The sequence below is a fragment of the Chroicocephalus ridibundus genome, chromosome 8 (assembly GCF_963924245.1).
Source record: "Chroicocephalus ridibundus chromosome 8, bChrRid1.1, whole genome shotgun sequence".
NCBI lineage: Eukaryota > Metazoa > Chordata > Aves > Charadriiformes > Laridae > Chroicocephalus > Chroicocephalus ridibundus.
The window spans coordinates 45020486-45038910 of NC_086291.1; the positions used below are offsets into that span (position 1 = coordinate 45020486).

The window sequence follows — 18425 nt, forward strand, 5'->3', positions numbered from 1 at the left end:
CATCACAAAATAAAGATACTTTTCAAATAATGCAGTTACTTTTGAAAAGGCAGCTCAGAGACTTTGAAAACAGTCTGATATTTTCATGCTGTGGGTCTCAGGTTTGTTAGTAAAGGCTTACACTCAGAATCAAGTCATCCAGTTTTAGCTTGTTATCTTGCTCAGAGGTTTTTTTAGCACAAAATACAAATTTGTAGAAGGATTATGAAGAATGGACACTGACGTCTTTTGAGCTGAAGACCTACCTTTTTATCACTGAGTCCAGTCACTTGGTCAACAAATTCCTCTTGAATCATAAACGCAGCTAAGTTGGCAGTATAACTAGCCAGGAAGATGACAGCAAAGAAAGCCCAAACTGACACCATGATTTTACTGGTCGTCCCCTTGGGGTTTTGCACAGGCACAGAGTTGTTGAATACCAAGCCCCAGAGTAACCACACCGCCTTTCCAATGGTAAAGGATGGTCCATGGGGATCTGTAATTGCAAAGAGCAGTTATTTTCATTGCAATTCAATTAAACCTTGGCAAGATACCCTACATAATAACAACGAAGTACTCACAAAGATATAGTTAAAAAATATTTCAGTACGTATTCACTGTACTTCCAATGGAATCACAGGATTTACCATAGGTACTCTCTATTGTAATGACATTTATTTCCATATTTATAAAAAACATTTCAACATTTTTCTATGTGTCATTTACTTCAAAAGTTTTCAAATGAAAAAGGATAGCATAGGTTTGGAGGAGAAGGAAAGTGATGTGGGTCTTGCAGTAAGGTATGTGCCACTGTATGCCCCCTGCAGCTGTCTGTGACAGTGGACACGTAAAATGGAAAATTGGGAGTTTAAGTCTTAATAATTCAATTCTAGTACTTTTCTCACCCAAATTATTTTGTATCCTCTCCAGTTTTCCAACATTACGCTTTTCAAACTTTATATAAACATGTTTAAGATCAAGATGTGTGAATACGTCACCTACTTCTAAGCAACCTTGCACTCAGAGGATAAATCAGTAAGCCAACACAAAGCAGCTACTGTATAGATACACGACTTAAAACGAACCAGACTCTGGCTACCTCATTCATTCAGAGTTGATTCCGTGGCTTCAAATGTGTCGGCATTACAGGTAAAAACCTATCCCAGCTAATCCATTCTGTAGTTTCTGTTATTCCTGTTTTCAGTCAGTTCAGTTCTTAATTCATCCCAAAGCAAGAAGTGGTCAGCACGATGCCCTCAGGCCCACACAGTGGCAGAAGTGGGTTAGCAATGCTATTATCCACTCAACAGGCCTTATCTGTAGAGCGAAGTTTGTTCTTACCCAGCTCTAAGTAAGTACAGTGCAGTCATCACACACTGCTCATCATCTAGACTCCCTTTATCTTCAATGGAGAGAAACATGCCTCCCCTGACTGTGACTCATTTGACCTTTACATAAGTATCTATTTTTTAATGAAATCACAATTGAGACAACAAGGTGTGATGCAGACACCTGTAATATTACCTCCTGCCCTGCCCCTTTGTCAAAGGGGATGCACATTAAAAATTCAGATTTGGTTATTAATGTAATTACACTTTATTTTAGTAATAATTTAATTACTCTTAAAAGAATAAAACCCAAAGTGGGTGTACTCAGTGTATGTTCTCATTTCAGTGGAAAGGCTCTCTAATATAGTGCTAATTTCTCACAATGTAATCAAGCACAACATCTTGGATTACCATCTTTTATTCTGCAGCAGTGCTAAGAAGATAGAGTGCAGCAAAATGGAGCTGACTTTTGGTTTATTAAACCAACTTCTAGAGCCATTTAAAATTGGGCTGATGCCAGGATAATATATATTTTCTGAGCAACAATGATAAGGAAAGCACATGCCAAGAAAGCAGTCTAAAGTTCTGTTTATGAGATTGTATTACCATTGAGCTTCTTACTGTGTCCAGTTTTGGGCCCCTCATTACAAGAAAGACATTGAGGTGCTGGAGTCCAGAGAAGGGCAATGAAGCTGGTGAGGGGTCCGGAGAATAAGTCTGATGAGGAGCGGCTGAGGGAGCTGGGGGTGTTCAGCCTGGAGAAAAGGAGGCTGAGGGGAGACCTTCTTGCTCTCTACAACTGCCTGAAAGGAGGGTGTAGAGAGGTGGGGGGTCGGTCTCTTCTCCCAAGTCACAGGAGACAGGACAAGAGGAAATGGCCTCAAGTTGCACCCGGGGAGGTTTAGATTGGACATTAGGAAAAATTTTTACACTCAAAGGGTTAATAAGCATTGGAACAGGCTGCCCAGGGAAGTGGTTGAATCGCCATCCCTGGAGCTATTTAAAAGACGGGTAGGCATAGTGCTCAGAGGTATGGCTTAGAGACGGTTTATGTCAGTTAGGTTGATGGTTGGACTAGATCTGAAAGGTCCCTTCCAACCTTGGCAATTCTATGGTTCTGTTCATCCCGCCAAAAATGCCTAGGGGAAGGAGTAATCTACATAAAGATGCCCATATATTTTAAGCTTCCCATGTTTCAAATGAATGGCAGCTGGATTCATGGCAAGTCTCTAGAGCTAAGTTAGGATGGTCTAGTGCCATAATATGTCTTTATAGCCTTAAGTACACTAAATAATCAATTCTGGCACATGAGGTAGCACAGAAAAGAACAGCCTAGCCCCTAGATCTACAGTCTCTATATTCACCTTTGGTTTCCCCTTCGTGTTTACTTTGGACAGAGGTTACATATTTACCATCTTATCAAAACGATAACACCATCTGAACATTACAATAATCCCCCTTTTCAGCGAACAAACCAATGATAATCTAGAAGAAACCACTAGTTTGTAATAGTCCCCAGAACTGTGTTCATGAAGCTGGAAGATCTCTTGTTATAAAATGAGGCAAGTATGATTTAGAAATCAAAAACAGGCTGCATTCTGAACTGTAAGTAAAGAAAGGGAAGGATGAGGGCACCACAATACATGGAATCCTCATTCTCAGGTCAAAGTGCTAATAATTTACAACTGCAGCTTTCGCTGAGAAAGGCAAGCTCTGTATTAAATTTGTTGTGCTGGTATATTTTAAAAATGAAATTTCTATAACCGTAGATGCTACACAGAAAGAAGAGATGCCCTTCTGTCACTGGCCTCATTTCAAGGCTGAGTTCATCAGATTTTTTATAGGGACTATATAAAACTAAATATAACGTAACTGCTATTTTTCCACATTATCCACCAAACCACACCAGTTTAGATCATTATCTCTGAACTAACCGTGAATTCATGAAGAGTCAGGAGTCTGTAGAATTTATTCCAGTGCTTTTTTAAGCTGACGTTCTACAACTGATACAGTATACTGACCAAACACTGCCTGAATATGACTCTCTGATATCATTTACCCTTCTATATGTCTTTATTCCAATTAATTAGAATTCAAACATAAGCATATAAGCCCTCAAGAAATCATATTTTAAATTAAGAGCAAACAGTTTCACAGCTCGTTCTACTGTTTTATTTCTATGGTATGTTTATTTTAAAAGATGGAGGGCAAGGGATGGGAAACACATGATTTTTTTATAGCTTTAGTCTTGTGTAAAATGCAAAGCTTACCTCTCCCTTGTGCTAGGTTCCTATTATATCCTACAGGACTGAAGTACTCAAATATAAAGACAGCCATGGCGGACACAATGAGAAGCATCACAAACATCATCACCCAGACAGATGCACTAAAAGGCTCTGCAGCAAAACAGACAAGAGAAACAGAAACACAGTTCCTTAAACCAGTCACAGCACAAGAATTCTAATGTCTTCGGCTAGGGAAGCCCAGCAGCTTTCTTTAAATTAGGTTTTACCAACCAAAATGCTAGCAAATAACTAAGTAGCAATATATGAAGAACAGCTGTTACTATACACAAAATTCATAGTCAAAATCTTAAATGTAAGTTGCAATTCAAAAACAAAGGCTGCACACTTTCCGTTGACAAAGCCTTAACTGACACTGAGTTGCAAATAATTGCTTTGGCTCGCTGCTTATGTGGTTTACAATCAGGTCGCCCGTTTCTGTGTATCCTATGTTATATGCATGTACCAACAGAATGGTCTTACCATTTTGACTGTGTTTCTGCAGAGCAAAAGCAATTAAGCACGTTTAATACATTTAGTAATTCAGTGAATTCTGTCTCATTTTCTATCCAACAATAAGCGTTATGTAAAAAAGCTAAATACTCGCATTCAAACTATTCTCCTTTGTTTCAGAATTCTTTTCTCTCTGTGTTCACTTTCATCTACCTGCAATGAAGATGTTGTTTTTAACAATTGCAAACACATCCTTTTGAAAGTCTCATTCTCATCTGGGAGGAAATTTGTGAAATCAAAAGGTTTTTATGGAAAACTGAATGTCAGTTTGAAAGACAGAAAAAACATGATTAAGTAAAAAGAGTAGGTTGGAACAGAAAACTAAATGCAGTTTCAAATACCAGACTAAGCACCAACTTCTTTGAAGAGATTGGATTTGGTAATAGTATGTGATAACACAAAGTTCTTAAATATCACTTTTGCCCAATCACAAATTCTGTCACTTCAGGAGTCCCTGTGGCAGCCGTCACGATACAAGGATATATGTAAGAAAGGTTTTGTATGGCAAAGTAATATCTCTTTATTAGGTCAGCTTATTTGGAGGCATTTTATATCCTAATTTTGGTAGATAATGCAAGTGTGAGTGTGCTCTGAGGTGTGAGAAAAAAATCTTAGCATACTATTTCAAATTAGGACAGAATCAAGAAGCTCTTGAAATGACAAGAAGTTAGTATGTTTCAATGCTTTGCCTGTTTTTGAAAGCCCAAGAGGTTCCTCCATCTTAACTTCTTTATTCTTCGAATTTAAGTTAAGATTTGAACCACTGAAAATTATTCTATCATTTTCCATTACCGAAGGAATCAACCACGAGAGAGAGTTGAGGTGTGCTAAACCAAATAGCCCAATCTGAACCTTGCCTGAGTTAGCATGAATGATTCACCCAGAACTAGAATGAAATGTAATAACTTAGGCCCAAGCACGGACATCTCATGAGATCATTTGCCGTTGCTACAGTTCTTCAGAAATTTGGAAGCAAGAAAAGAGCAAATTCCAAATAGCCCCACTGGTGATTTTGGATGCAAACTAAAAGGCAAGGCAGGGAAATTTTAAGCCAAACTGTTCAGATGCAGGCAGGTAAAGGACATTCTGTAGCCAAATACAGTTAATAACAAATATTCTGTGAATTCACATATTAACTGGAATAAATTGGAATTCACATAAAACTATCATACAATTTTTTGAGAGCATTTTCATAGAAGAAAGCAAGCCTGATAAGAGTTTTATCAAAAGCAACAGTGTAGAAACAGCAATGGTAATTTGTCAAAATCTAAAAAGGCAAAGGGCAAAACAAGCCGATGTGAAAAAGTGAGCTATAACAACAGTTTAAGCTGAATGCTCTTTAATAATTTAAGCACTCTGGTAATGAGGTGGAGGATTAAAAGAAGCAATAGGAAAATAAAAAGCTATTTAGAATAGCAAGCAGTAAGATGGAACAAGTACAAAATCAATTGAATAACAAAGTCGATCTTCCTGTCATATTAGAGCTCAAATTACACATTCAGCACCGTTCTTTGATTCTCAAAGGACAGAAAGAGAACTTCCCTCAAGCAAGCAGCAGGTTTTATAAGAATTTTCAGTAAAGCTATGATATGTCAGAAAAATACTAATATATGACTTGCCAGTGTACATTTCAAATGATTGGCAATGGAGAATATTGAGCAATCAAAAAGATGCAGTACTCCACTAACTTCAAGTTTTACCTCCCACCACCAAAACAATACTTAAACATACAAAAACTAAGGAGGGGCATAGATTTCCTATTCCAGCAATGCCTCCAAAAGAGAAAACTGACCTCACTTATGATCTCTTTCCCTCTTAAAAATATAGAAATTTGGACTTGAGGTTTCCCTTATTTTGTTTGTTTAAATAAAGTTGAATAAAATCTCCACAGAATATTAAAAAAATATATTTGTGGATCTAGTACATATGAATTTTAGTACGATATGGAAATGTTTTAATGTGGATAAAATTCTCCTTTGAAGGAGACAGCCACATCAGAAACAGAACACAGCAGCCAATGAGGAAGGGGCTGCCAGCCCAACAGTCACTTAGATCTATTGGACTCAACCACTGAATGGAAAACCCAGTTCAGACAAAATCTGTATTTGAATGTATTTGTCTACATTCGTAGTAACAAATCACAAAAACCCAGATATTTCTTGAACTGTAATCAAGTGCTATTTTAAAGAAATAATATTGTATTTCACACAGTTTAAAAAAAATCTTTTAAAAGAATTATGTAAGATGACTCTATTCTTAGACGTTCATTTAATTGAAACAAATTCTCTCTGTGAATAAACTCAGTTACCTGCCTGATAGCATTTTGCATGGCAAAGCTTTTTACTACTATGCACACCTCATCGAAATACACAGTCAATTCCAGTAAAGTGACAGTTTCATCTACGTCTGAAAAACCAGAACGTACTTCTGAGAGCACAGACTTGATTTATTGGTGCAGTAAATCAGATTTCTTCCAAAAGGATGCTATTCTATAGTGCTTTATAAGAAAGGTTATTTTTACTTTTTGAATTATATGTACGTCCAACTAAACCAATAACATTAAATGCATTTTAGAAAACTAATAACTATGTTGTTGTGAAAAATGCAAAAGCAGCGTCTCTTTTGATGGCAGCTGTAAGCAGGTTTTTATGAGGTAAGCAAAGTCCATAATAAAAATCAACTGCACTTGCAGCACATATAGAAAACACCCCAGTACTTCTATTTCAAATGATAATTTCAACATGCTGCAACTACAATTTTATAAATGAATTAACTTTGCAAGTCAGTGAATTATAGAAATGAAAAGCCACTATCTGGATATTTTCATTAAAAGTACAGCCTCTTATAATTTCTTCAAAAAGTCTTTCATTTGTTAAACAAAATAATAACCACCACCAAAATCTGTTTAGGTATCAGCAGGTTTGGGAGTTATTTGATCACTCCCTGTGTCATATTTATCTGCATCATCTCTGTAACGTGCCTTTATGGAACAGGTATGAGAAATAGGCTCTGTGATGATGATTCTGGTGCAAGAAAACCAAATTATTTCCCCACTTGTAGCCAGTACTACACCAACAGTCTGTCCCTCAATGGCTACACGTGATTTCAGTGGAAGTGAAGAACTTACACTTAGCAATCTAAAAGGAAAACATGCAATCAGTGATCCAGAAATGACATCACTGCTGACCCGATGGACTTGAACATACTAAAATGTTCCATAAGATATCTGGAAAATACTGAATTTTTTTTTTTTTTTTCAATTTCACTTAAAGGACTTTAGTGTCACAAGCACTGTTTTCCTGTGCAAATTATCTTTATAAATACTGGGCCCAAATACACTATGAGGACCATAACATCCCAGGCACTTTTGATACATCTTGCGGCTCATTCTTTTTTCAGTTTCAGGTAAATTCAGGTTAATGACCAAATATAGAACTAAACAATAAGCACTAAAAGAGAAGGCGAGGGGAATAATGAAAGAAGAAAAGAACAATTGAAGCAAGAAGCAAACAAGGAAAGACCAACATCTTTGTTTCTCTGTATCCCATCACTTTTCTGTCCAGCCTTTAATTTCTTTGCTATACCTCCACTGTTCAACTGCATCAATGGAGAAAACACTCAGAAGCTCTCCAGTGCATTAGTGCGGTGTGCAGAAGCCAGAAGTAACTTATCAAAGTAGCTGTCAGATCATTTCTAATCATAAGGAAATCTCTTTTTCTTAACTATTCTACAAGGGGTTTAAAAATTATTTCGTGAATGTGAGCGTAGAAGATATTAAACCATTTATGATGGGCTAAACAAGCATAAATTAGTTTGTAAAGGAGCAGGTTTTGAGGAAGTCATTTCCCAACTGAAGATTTCAGGGAATCCTTTTTCATACTGAAATCACCATCATTGTTTTTCACCTACTGCATCTGAAACACAACAGCACATGTGCTAATAATCACGTTAATCAGCATGTCGACACGGTACCAACTTCCTAATGTAAAATTCAAACCTCAGCAGAAACATGTCAATGCAATATATAGCTTAACAAACAATGAAACCTACCCAACCCTACAGGAACACAATTAAATGAACTGGAGGGGTTGCAGAATCATACCTAGAAAAGCAGATGGTGAAACTGTGCCATTGCTGCGTGACACCATGACACTAATCCCAGTCTCAACAAATGGCACTGAAAAGTCAACCACTTCAGAGCGCTCTTCATTAATAGTGAGAGACCCCACAGCCATAACTGCACGATGATACACCACCTGATCCACAAAGAGAAGACACCACCAATATTACTCAGTAGAGAATACCTCATTTCTCCAAAAGAATTAAAACCAAACATTGCTAAGTTCTTACTTAAGAGCTCTTTTACCTAACAGAACTTACTTCACCAATCATTCCATTCCACACATTATTGACTTTTTTGCCATGTTTCCCATTAGTCACCAAATACAGGTCATATGTGAACTTGACGGTTTTAGACAACTTCTTCAAGATATCGATGCAGAATCCTTTGCAGCACTTCTTTACGTTAGTTCCCTCATTAGTTGAGTTGCTGTCAACAGAAAGGAGAGACATAAACATTTCTACTGGGAAAAACAGAAGAACCGTAACAGCAAGATTTAGCATAGTGCGAAACTACATTTTGTCATACTTGTGAATGACCGTGCTTTTCTGAATAAATGCAGAAATAATCCACAGGATGCTTTATATGGTGTTTGTAGCTCTTACAAATCATAACACAGTTGCTTGGCAGGAGATAAATAGAAGATAATGGTAAACCTTGTATGACATGCTCTCTGCTGCACTCCTCCATCAAGATATACAGTCTCCTCTTACTAATCTCTCTCTTAGCCTTAGATTAAACATTTATTACTTTTACTCTCAAGACATAAGACTACATGTCATTTAGTAATTAGAGAACTCCTCAACACGTAAGCTATATAAAAGCACAGCAGTTGACTGTAACCTTTTTCTGCACTTTGAGAAGGCGAATTTCAGGCCACCTTTGAGTGCAAAGATGAGGACTTTCTCTTTATTTTTTTTCTGAAATGCTCATTTCATGACCTCCAGAAGTTTCCAGTATAAGCATCTTCAGAGGCCAATGCACTATTTTACTGGCTTTGAAAGAATTGAAAATTGAAATAAAAAATAGTTTAGGAATTGACTAAGTACTTAGGAAGCATGTGCGCAACCAGTCTCTGGAAATCTTCAGAAACATGCATCACATCCCCCAACATCTGCTCAGTAAAAAATGTTGTTGTTATTATTATATTCAGTTCAGAAATATGTAGACTGAAGCACGGAACCGGTGAAACAACACTGATAAATGCACAATGAGAAATTTTCCACTGATTTCTAATGACTACTTCAAAGTTATAGAGCAATCAAAGCAGGGAACATTTCTCTAGATGGTATGTCACAGTGGTATTTTACGCCAGAGTAGTTTATCCTGTACCAAACTTCAACATAAATGCACATTTTGAATAGGAGACATTCTCCAATTGTTGAAGACTAATTAAAACAGGCATAGTTCAACATAACCAGAAACAATTCAAAGAGGACTCATTAAAACCATCCAATTTTAGAACACAGTGCTCTTCAATGTGACTGAAAAGGGCTAATTCTAGTTGACTTTGAATTTACTATAAACTTACTATCTTCTTGTTAATTCAATGTGACTTACATGTATATAACCAGAACCTTTTCACTTATTAAAAAGGAAGATATGCAACCAAGAGCATCCCGCGTGGGAAAGGGAAAAGAAAGAGGAAATGAAATGCAGAAGGAAAAGCAAATATAGGAAGCAAGAGGAAAAGAACAGCAAAGTACCACAAAACAATTCTACATTTAAAGAAGCAAGGGAGCGAATTAATGAGAAAACAGGGGAATATATTTTGCACTCAAAAAAGTAAAAAAAAAAGGAATGCTGTGTATTTACTTACTTTATTTTGACAAATTTACGACATGGCACGGTGTTTTTTTGGCAACTTTCCATCAAAGGATCCACATCCTCAACAATGACAAAGGGAGCCTCCTCCAGGGTGACAATGCTCAAATGGTTATCGTCTGGGTCGCTGTCTGCAAAAGAGCTGTACCTGGGCCAGACAGAGTACTTCAGGCTCAGGGAGTTGTTCTCCCATTTCCCCACCTGAAATGCCAAGATACAGAGGCTGCTGATATCCGCTTGCTTGGTTTTGACAAATGAGACCTAATATTAAATGTGCTGGGATATAGCTACAGGAAATTACATTCAAAGACAGTTGTCTTGGGTGCTTTTTTTAAATCAAAGTTACTTTAGAACTTTTTAGTAATTGCAGGAAGTGAGAAAACATACTGTGGTAAAGACAAGTAAGGTAATGTTGTTTTAAGATATAACAGCTTTATTAGGACTGGATGGCATCAGTTAACACTATCTATCACCTGGCTACAGCTGCACTGAAATGTGACATGTAATTTCCACTTGAGCCAGAAGAGCAACCAGATACTCCATTTGTAATCAGGACCAATTTGCAGTAATAAGAAAACAGTTCTCAAAGAAAGAAAAAAGAATAAAAAGAAGAAAACTAATCCCCACACACACCCATACACATCAGACTGATAACCAAAGTATCCGAGTGTTATTTCTGTGTCTTCTCAAAAGGGAAGACTCTTCTATTCCTATAGTTTGCAAAGCCATTGGGAAAGCCTTTCCCAAGGGTTCCATCACACCTCAGACAGGCAAACCACAGTTTTAGTAAACACAAGTTCAATTATGCATGATTTAGTTCTTATTAGAAATAACAGATTTAATTCTGCTTTAGTTAATGCCAACTGTTGGGGGAGTTTAAGAAAGCATACTCCACTTTACATTAAAATTGCCTATTTATTTACTATTATTAATTATGCCTTCTAAATTAACCTACTTTTATTTCCACTTCCAGAACACCAGAAAGGGGCATATGTTTAAAATATTTCAAAAACTCCTGCATTTTCTTCCTCAGATTGTGTTTAACTAACTACTTTGTTACCATAAATCTAATTGCATGTTTTATCCAAGTAGCAATGATAGATAATAAAAAGAGCTAGCATTTCACAAAATTTATAACCTAATGCATTTAATAGTTCTTCAGTTGCTTAGGCTAAACAAATTATAACAATCACAAGAGTGCTAAAATATTTGTTTTGCAAGGAAAATGGTGGGAATTAACAGTACAACGAGACACTGGCATCCTAAAAAATGTAAAAAAAATTGTCATCTACCTTCTGTCTCCTAAAGACTTTAAAATTAATCACAAAAATTCCCAAAGAACATGATTTATATCCATTCCTATTTAAGGAAGCATATAAGCAAACACCCTTTGCAGTTTCCTTTCCATCCTGTTTATAAGTCAAAATGTTTTGCTGAACTTTAATGTAGGAGGCAGAAATGCCAAATCTCTATACAATCTCTATACATTTAAATTAGGAAATTCAAAATATCTCAAGGGAATTAGGAATTCATGCCTACATCAAGGGCACTGGGCACAGGATTTATCCTACGTACAGTTCTAGTATGAAATTTAATCAAATCACAATGGATGAAGCCTTCGTGGGAAAGAAAAAAACATACACAGGGAAACAAATCTTTTTAACTCTGTATGAGACAGTTACATTGCAGAAATAGTTTAATCATCAAGTTATGGTATGTAATCGCAGTCACAGCAGAGTCTGTGCTGGTTTATGTTAGCTTACACAGTGTTGTTCATATCTATGCCCTAAGTGTGCCATGAAGTTGGCCATCTGGAACAGGGAGAATTCCAGCCAGTTCAGTCCTTCAGTCAAACCGCAAACGTGCCAAGTACTACGATGACTTTCAGAAGTGGAAAACGTGCCCAACCGCCTGCCTATTCCAGCCAGCAAGAAGAAAAGAAACGTGACTGAGGCTGAGTTGCATTTGCGCGTTCAGGACTGTAGCCGCGGCAGCACCTGCCTTTCTACATCACCCGCTCCAGGACTCTGGGAGGAGGCAGCTCTGCCCGACCCTGAAGCACTTCCCTCTGCCAGCCGCCCCGGCACCGGCGGCACCATCCCATGGACCAACAGCGATACATGCTGCCCATGACAAGATGAGTTCTCTAAGCCCATCAATAACGTAACGACTGTTTTGATGCTGTTAAAAGACAAATCATGATACTCTTTCATACGTAAACTGGAGTAACTGCCATCTTATTATTCTGAGAAGGATAAACCCATGATATTTTTAAATATCTTAATTTAGGCAAATGCTGATTTCTTTTGACAGTTGCATCTGTATTGAAGTGCTAGGTGTTGAGTGAATCTCTAATGTTAGGTCAAAATTTTCTTTATCATCTGTTGCATTCTATGGATTTATCTCAATATTCACTCCTTGTAGTCTCATAAATTCCTTTATCTCAATATTCACACCTCACCTTTTTTCTTTTTAAAAATGATTAAAAATTAAGACCTTGCCTTATGTCTTAGGGGCATTCCTACCTCTCTATCCAAAGAGGTCTACTACTGCAGTCCCAGGGATGCACAATAACTTCACCTGGGCTTTACAAGGTGCACAAATCGCATGTTCATTGCAGGTCATCCCTCCTACCACCTGTACATTAAGCAACCCACAGGGTCAGAAAGCACAATGAAAAAAAAAGTATAAGAGAAAGATATCAATATCATGAAGAACGATAGAAAAGCAAAAGGCAGAAAAGCTCTGAAAATCCTCGCCAGTGGGCTAAGAATGGCAAACGAGGAAGGGCAGTAATTAGAAAGAGCCTGTAGGTCACTCCATTTGTTTAGGAAATGTTTCTGTTGGATTTGCCTGTACTAATTAATAAATGGTTAGCACAGGCATCGGATTTGCTCTGCCACTGATGCTGGACTCACAAGTGAACCCTTTTCATGTTTATTTGGTACTTTCTTTTTAAAATAGCCATACTGTTGGTGATTACATGCTGCACTTCTATCATTCTGCTACAGGTTTGAATGAGCAAAACACTTTTTTCTTTCTTTCTCATTTATTTTAAGTGGATGGTAATAATTTAGTTTTTTACAATTGAATCACATAGTCAAAATATGAGAGGATTTTCTAATTTTATTAGAAGCCTTTTAGCTTGTGCAGAACTAATTATAGCATTGTTATTAAGAATATGAATGATATTAATTATTTACACAATGTTTTGTATCTTCACACATTATTACATTTTTCTGACATCCTTGCGAAATTGATAGTATCCCTTCTTTACAGGGTGAGGGGTTGAAATGAAACAAAAAAGCTGTAGAATAAGCAAAACTAAACCATGAACAGGTCCCCATCGAAATACAGAGAATTTATGAAATTGCATCCATATGTAGGTGTCCCAGGATTGGCATTTATGTGACTTATGGAAGTCAGATCTAGTATTAGATGCGGTCAATATCCATTCTGAATGTCTTTAAAACCTTCAAATGCTTAGGGAACAAACCAATCGGTTATAACATGCTCATTTTATTTCAGAACATTATAAAGAGATTATAACGAACATTATAAAGAGGCGTGCTTATAAAGTGTAAGAATTTGTGTGCAAACACAAATGTTAAGTCCTTATTCAACACTGACCTCTTAAAGTGGCTTCCCTATGACAACAAAGCAGAATACCCAAGTTAAAAAAAGCATGCAAGTCCTGGTTTCACCTGTGAAGGTCATTATAAATGCTGAAGAATACAAAAAAGTTCATAAGTAAAATACAAAAAGTTGCATATGAAAAGTTCAGTTTCTGCTCTCACTAGGAGACAAGGGTGATATTTGAATAAACCACTTTACAGTGAAGTAGTTTACCAACCTGGACAGCTTCAAAATTCAATTGCCTCCAGTGTTTCGCAGCACTCCTTTTCGGAGCGTGCTACTCCATGATCATTATAGCTACTGATGAAATGAACTAAACGTGGCATCCTCCAACCAAGTTCAAGCATCTAGATTTGAAGTAGAGGGGGCCTGTGTTTAAACTGGCATGCTTACTTACTAATATTGGTATCTCTGACACAGATATTCTTTATGCAACATTTTCTAATGTTAATGACAAATTATTTGAACACTAGAACACATTAATTTGCAGGTCAACCTACAAGCCTCCAATATGAAACAGCACTGAACACTAACTCTACACACTCTTAGCAGAGTCCACAGACAATTTTCATAGCCAGTCTATCAAAGACTAACTGGTCCACAAAAATAGAACAGTGGTAAACTCACATGTAGCGCAGAAACACGTTGCCTCTACTGTGGAAATTTTTACACTACAGTGAAGAATGACTCTCATTCTTTCCACCTGCAGCCTAAAACTTCCCACTTGTACTTGATCAAGTTCAAGGGTACTCTTTGCCTTTCAGAAGCTTTTTCTTTCCTCAGTCTTCAAACCACCACTGCTTGGAAAAAGGTAGCCAGAGGACAACAGGGAGTTAAAATACTGCACAGGCCTGCCAGATTGCCCAAATTATATTTTGATAGCACGGGAAATGGGTAGAAGTGAACTTTTCTGAAGATAGTTTCCATTGTCTTAATTTCTTTAAGAAAACAGTTCAAAGTGGGCTATTTACTGTTCAAAACATAAAAACACCATTTGAAATATCTCATAAACAGAAATAAAGATGTTTTAATAAACTCATTTATAGTTCTTGGACTTGCTATGTAGAAATACATACTAATTTATCAAAATATGTGGAAGTAAACTTAAGGTGAAAGAATTTCAACTACTCCAATCTATTTGTTTGTTTGGGTTACTGATCCATAGAATTTGAAATTTTAACTTTTTTTCCTTCTGAAACAGAATGGAAACATTTTTAAGATTTCAAAACTTTGTGTCGATCAGGAAAATCATTTCCCCTAGCTCCTGGAAGTAAGATCGCTGCCCCAGAGAACTCAGCTGAAACACAGCTCACTAACAGTAGGCAGCCAGAGACATGTGCCAACTGCATCAAGAAGAATCTCGCGTATTTGAGTCGGTGTGGCAGGCCCAGCCATGCTGAATTTAAAATGCAGCCAATATAAGATAAAACATTTATACTTGGTGTAGTCACTCCCTAATGACAGGAAATTTCTTTGTAAATGAATCAGGCAGTTTGCTCAGTCTTACCTGCATCCCTTTCCTCACCTACTCCTTGCCTTTTTCCTGGAAGACGAGGAGTATTTAAGGTCTCCATTTTGGTGTAACTCACCGTTATCTTCACCTGCAACCATATGCTGTTTCAAAATCTCATGTGCTGAGGAATCACTTCCTTAGCACCTCTAGGTACACGTAGAACATGGGGAAAATATAGCTATTTTTGTAAAATGCATTCTGTAAAACCTCCTTTTCATTTAGGTAACGTGACTTTTTTAGAATGACAACCATTAATAAAGTATTAAATAAAGTACAGGAGGAACATTTGGACTTCTGGATTATGCAATCTGAAAGATAAAACTACCAATTAGTTCAAAGACAGGTCTGAAAATTTGATTTATGTACCAACCTTAAACCAAATTAACTACATTTAGTTACAGTCTATATCAGGTCAAGCAATGAAGAAGAGAATAGCATGCTTGGAGTGCAAGGAGCACAAGTCGCTCTCCTGCTTAGATCTCCTCAGAATCCAATTAACATTACTAGAGAAATTAAAAGTGAAAATGAGCTTATTCTCAGCATATACAATGAAATATCTGTGTTGCTAGATTCAAGAATGGAAAGGGAAGGTAAAACTGCATTAAGAAAGATTTCAAAGTAATAAACACAGTAGTTTCTATTTGTAAAACAAATGTTTTTAGAAAAAGAAAATCCAAGCTGGGGATAACGCTCAAAGAATGCAGACATGCACCATTATGGAACTGTTAAAAACTGCATGCAAATACCTTTACTGTGTCTAAATGCCACAAAATATCCAGAGGTTTATGGTAAATTTCTGTCATTTCTAGTTAGACAGATCATGATGCGATCCCAGAGAAATACAAATGTGCCTCACTTGAAAAAAGGGCAATAGAATCATTCTGGGGAAAGATCCTGCCCCAGATTATAAAAATCCTTAATTTATGGCCAAAAGACTGGGACTGTCATAAAAAAATACATTTTCAACGGAAAATTAAACCCTTGATTCACTATTGTAGGTGCAAAACTCAGCTGTGTGTCCACTCGAGTGCGCACACTGTTGTACTTCTTTTGAACTTGTACATTCTTTCCTATTTTTTCCATCTTGATATGCAGTCTGGAATATTCCCTTTGGTTGAATCTCTACAGGATACAGGAAGGAAAGCAGAAAATAGCTGAGAGCACGGAAGAGCTTGTTCGGTGTCAGCCTGAATTAGCAATCATAGGGTCCTCATCTCATCCACTGTTGCCTAAAGCACCTGACAAACTCACTGTATTACATTTGTGGTTTGACCACCTCACGTGTGCCTATTTATTTTTTGAAGACTGCAGCCAAGGAGGTGATAATGAAGTATTTGCCGTGTTTCTGTGTAACAGCTAGATAAATACAGCCAACCTAAGACAGATGACTTGCAAAGTTACGCATTGCTGTACCTCTCGGAGACGCGCCTCCCACTGCACACTAAAGCAGTCTCTAAATAATACAAGGATGATTGACATAATCCTAATCACACACCCTCACAGAGAGCACTGAATCAGAGAAAAAGAGCAAGGCCAGATCCTGAGCAGAGAGAGAAAAGAGCAGAGTATGTTCTCCCTTGCGTGCCAATGCTGGCACGAAAAGAGAGTCTGTCACACCGGCATATCTCACAGAAAACAAACAAATAACTCGGTCCTATCACCCTCTTCCCAGCAGATGGGAACTGTATGGAATACACAGTCATCATCCTTTTGTAAGAAAAAATGTTACATGACAACATGGATACTAAATGCACTCCCAGGACTACCCCAACCAAACCTTTGAAAAGAGAAAAATTTTCAGGGATATTCTTTCTACATTAAACACAGACACACATATTGCAAAACGCTTTTTGAGCTGTCTCCCTTTTGTGAAGAAAATAATGCTGAGCAAATGCAAAATCTACCTCATCTTGCTTTATAGAAAAACTATTTATTACTTTTATTTCATCACACTTTTACACTTACAAGGAAGAGCTACGCTGGCAAGTTTTAAGTCAATAACTAGAAAGCATAAATTGAGTTTGTCGGGTTAGCAATAACAGGCAGCTGCAGAACCAAGCACAAGAGCAAAATCCTTCCTCCAGAAGCAGCATCTGTTCTATACCTTCTGCCGCAAACCTTTGTGTCGCTTTGCGCTTCTGAAGGTCTGTATTTCACAATGACACTCTAAATTTAAATGACAAAATATGATGCGAGCACTTTCATGTCTTATTAATAGGGAGTGTTTTACAGTCCTGGGTGGTTTGAAGACGTCCATTTAAAGACTTTGAAGTTTTTAAAATTTGCTGCAAAATCTCAGATGGGGTATGCAAATGCACCGCTCTTCCCTCATGGCTGCTCCTTATGCTGCCAGGAAGGCTCCAATCCTGCGACCGGCAGGGCTCAGAGGAAAATGCGGTGCCCAGAGAGATTATAAACAAACAGCGGGAGAAAGAAAAGCTACCACCTCCTATAGCCTCATTTTTCAATACCGAATTAGTAATTAGCACTCACCAAATCCTCAGTGGTTGGTAGAGTTTTGGTACTGGGAAACGTCCCAAATAACTCTATGTAGCGCAAAAGTTCAAACTCGTGTCAGAGAAGCTGTTTTATGAGTTGTTATGGCATTAGAAAGCAAAAGAGCTAAACAAATTGACAGCCCCTTTCTCCACCTCCCAGAGAGGGAAGATTTTTTTGTCACCTCTGCACTCCATGAAGACCTTACAGCTCTCCAGAAATGCCTAGATTGCCATACCTTTACCTCCAGAGAGGAAAAGCTGCCTGCCCTGAAAGTCTTCCTACTCTTTCATCTCCTCTCTAATATTAGCTGTAAAGAACAGGAGCAAAGCACACTTTACCACTGCTTTCCACGGAAGCTGCGATTCCTTTACAGCAGCAGAGAGGAGGGAACCATCCCCTTTGGGAATACGGGATTTAAGAAATGCTGCATAATAATAGGTGCAATTCAAACAATTCGGTACCGTAAAGGTCAAAGGAAAGGCCTTCAGGCTAAGTAAAAGCTCACTGATGCAGAAACAATACGCAATTTTTACTCGACAGTAACTGTCAGTATAGGCATATTTCAGCAAGACCAAATACACAAAGCAACAAGGATGGGACAAAGAAAATGACAACCCAACAGATGTTAAAGAGCATGCTGCTTCTGGTATGGGCAAAGATAATATATCGTGTTAGGCCACAGAGCTACCAACAAAAGATAAGCCAGCAAAGGGATGACTAGATTATGCAAG

The 18425-nt window shown here is 37.5% G+C and overlaps 1 protein-coding gene across 3 annotated transcripts in view; it reads right to left on the reverse strand.

Annotated features, from left to right (window-relative positions):
- GRIN2A (glutamate ionotropic receptor NMDA type subunit 2A) overlaps nt 1–18425 on the reverse strand; it is a 194616-nt gene that overhangs the window by 55449 nt on the left and 120742 nt on the right. For all 3 annotated transcript variants that reach the window (XR_010072193.1, XM_063343389.1, XM_063343388.1), the window contains exons 6-10: nt 10042–10247; nt 8483–8651; nt 8205–8358; nt 3578–3703; nt 246–475 (exon numbers count right to left, since the gene is read on the reverse strand). Coding sequence is in view for 2 of the 3 variants with exons in the window: in XM_063343389.1 (XP_063199459.1) it covers nt 246–475; nt 3578–3703; nt 8205–8358; nt 8483–8651; nt 10042–10247 (885 nt within the window). In the remaining variant the exon portion in view is untranslated. The remainder of the gene's footprint in view (nt 1–245; nt 476–3577; nt 3704–8204; nt 8359–8482; nt 8652–10041; nt 10248–18425) is intronic.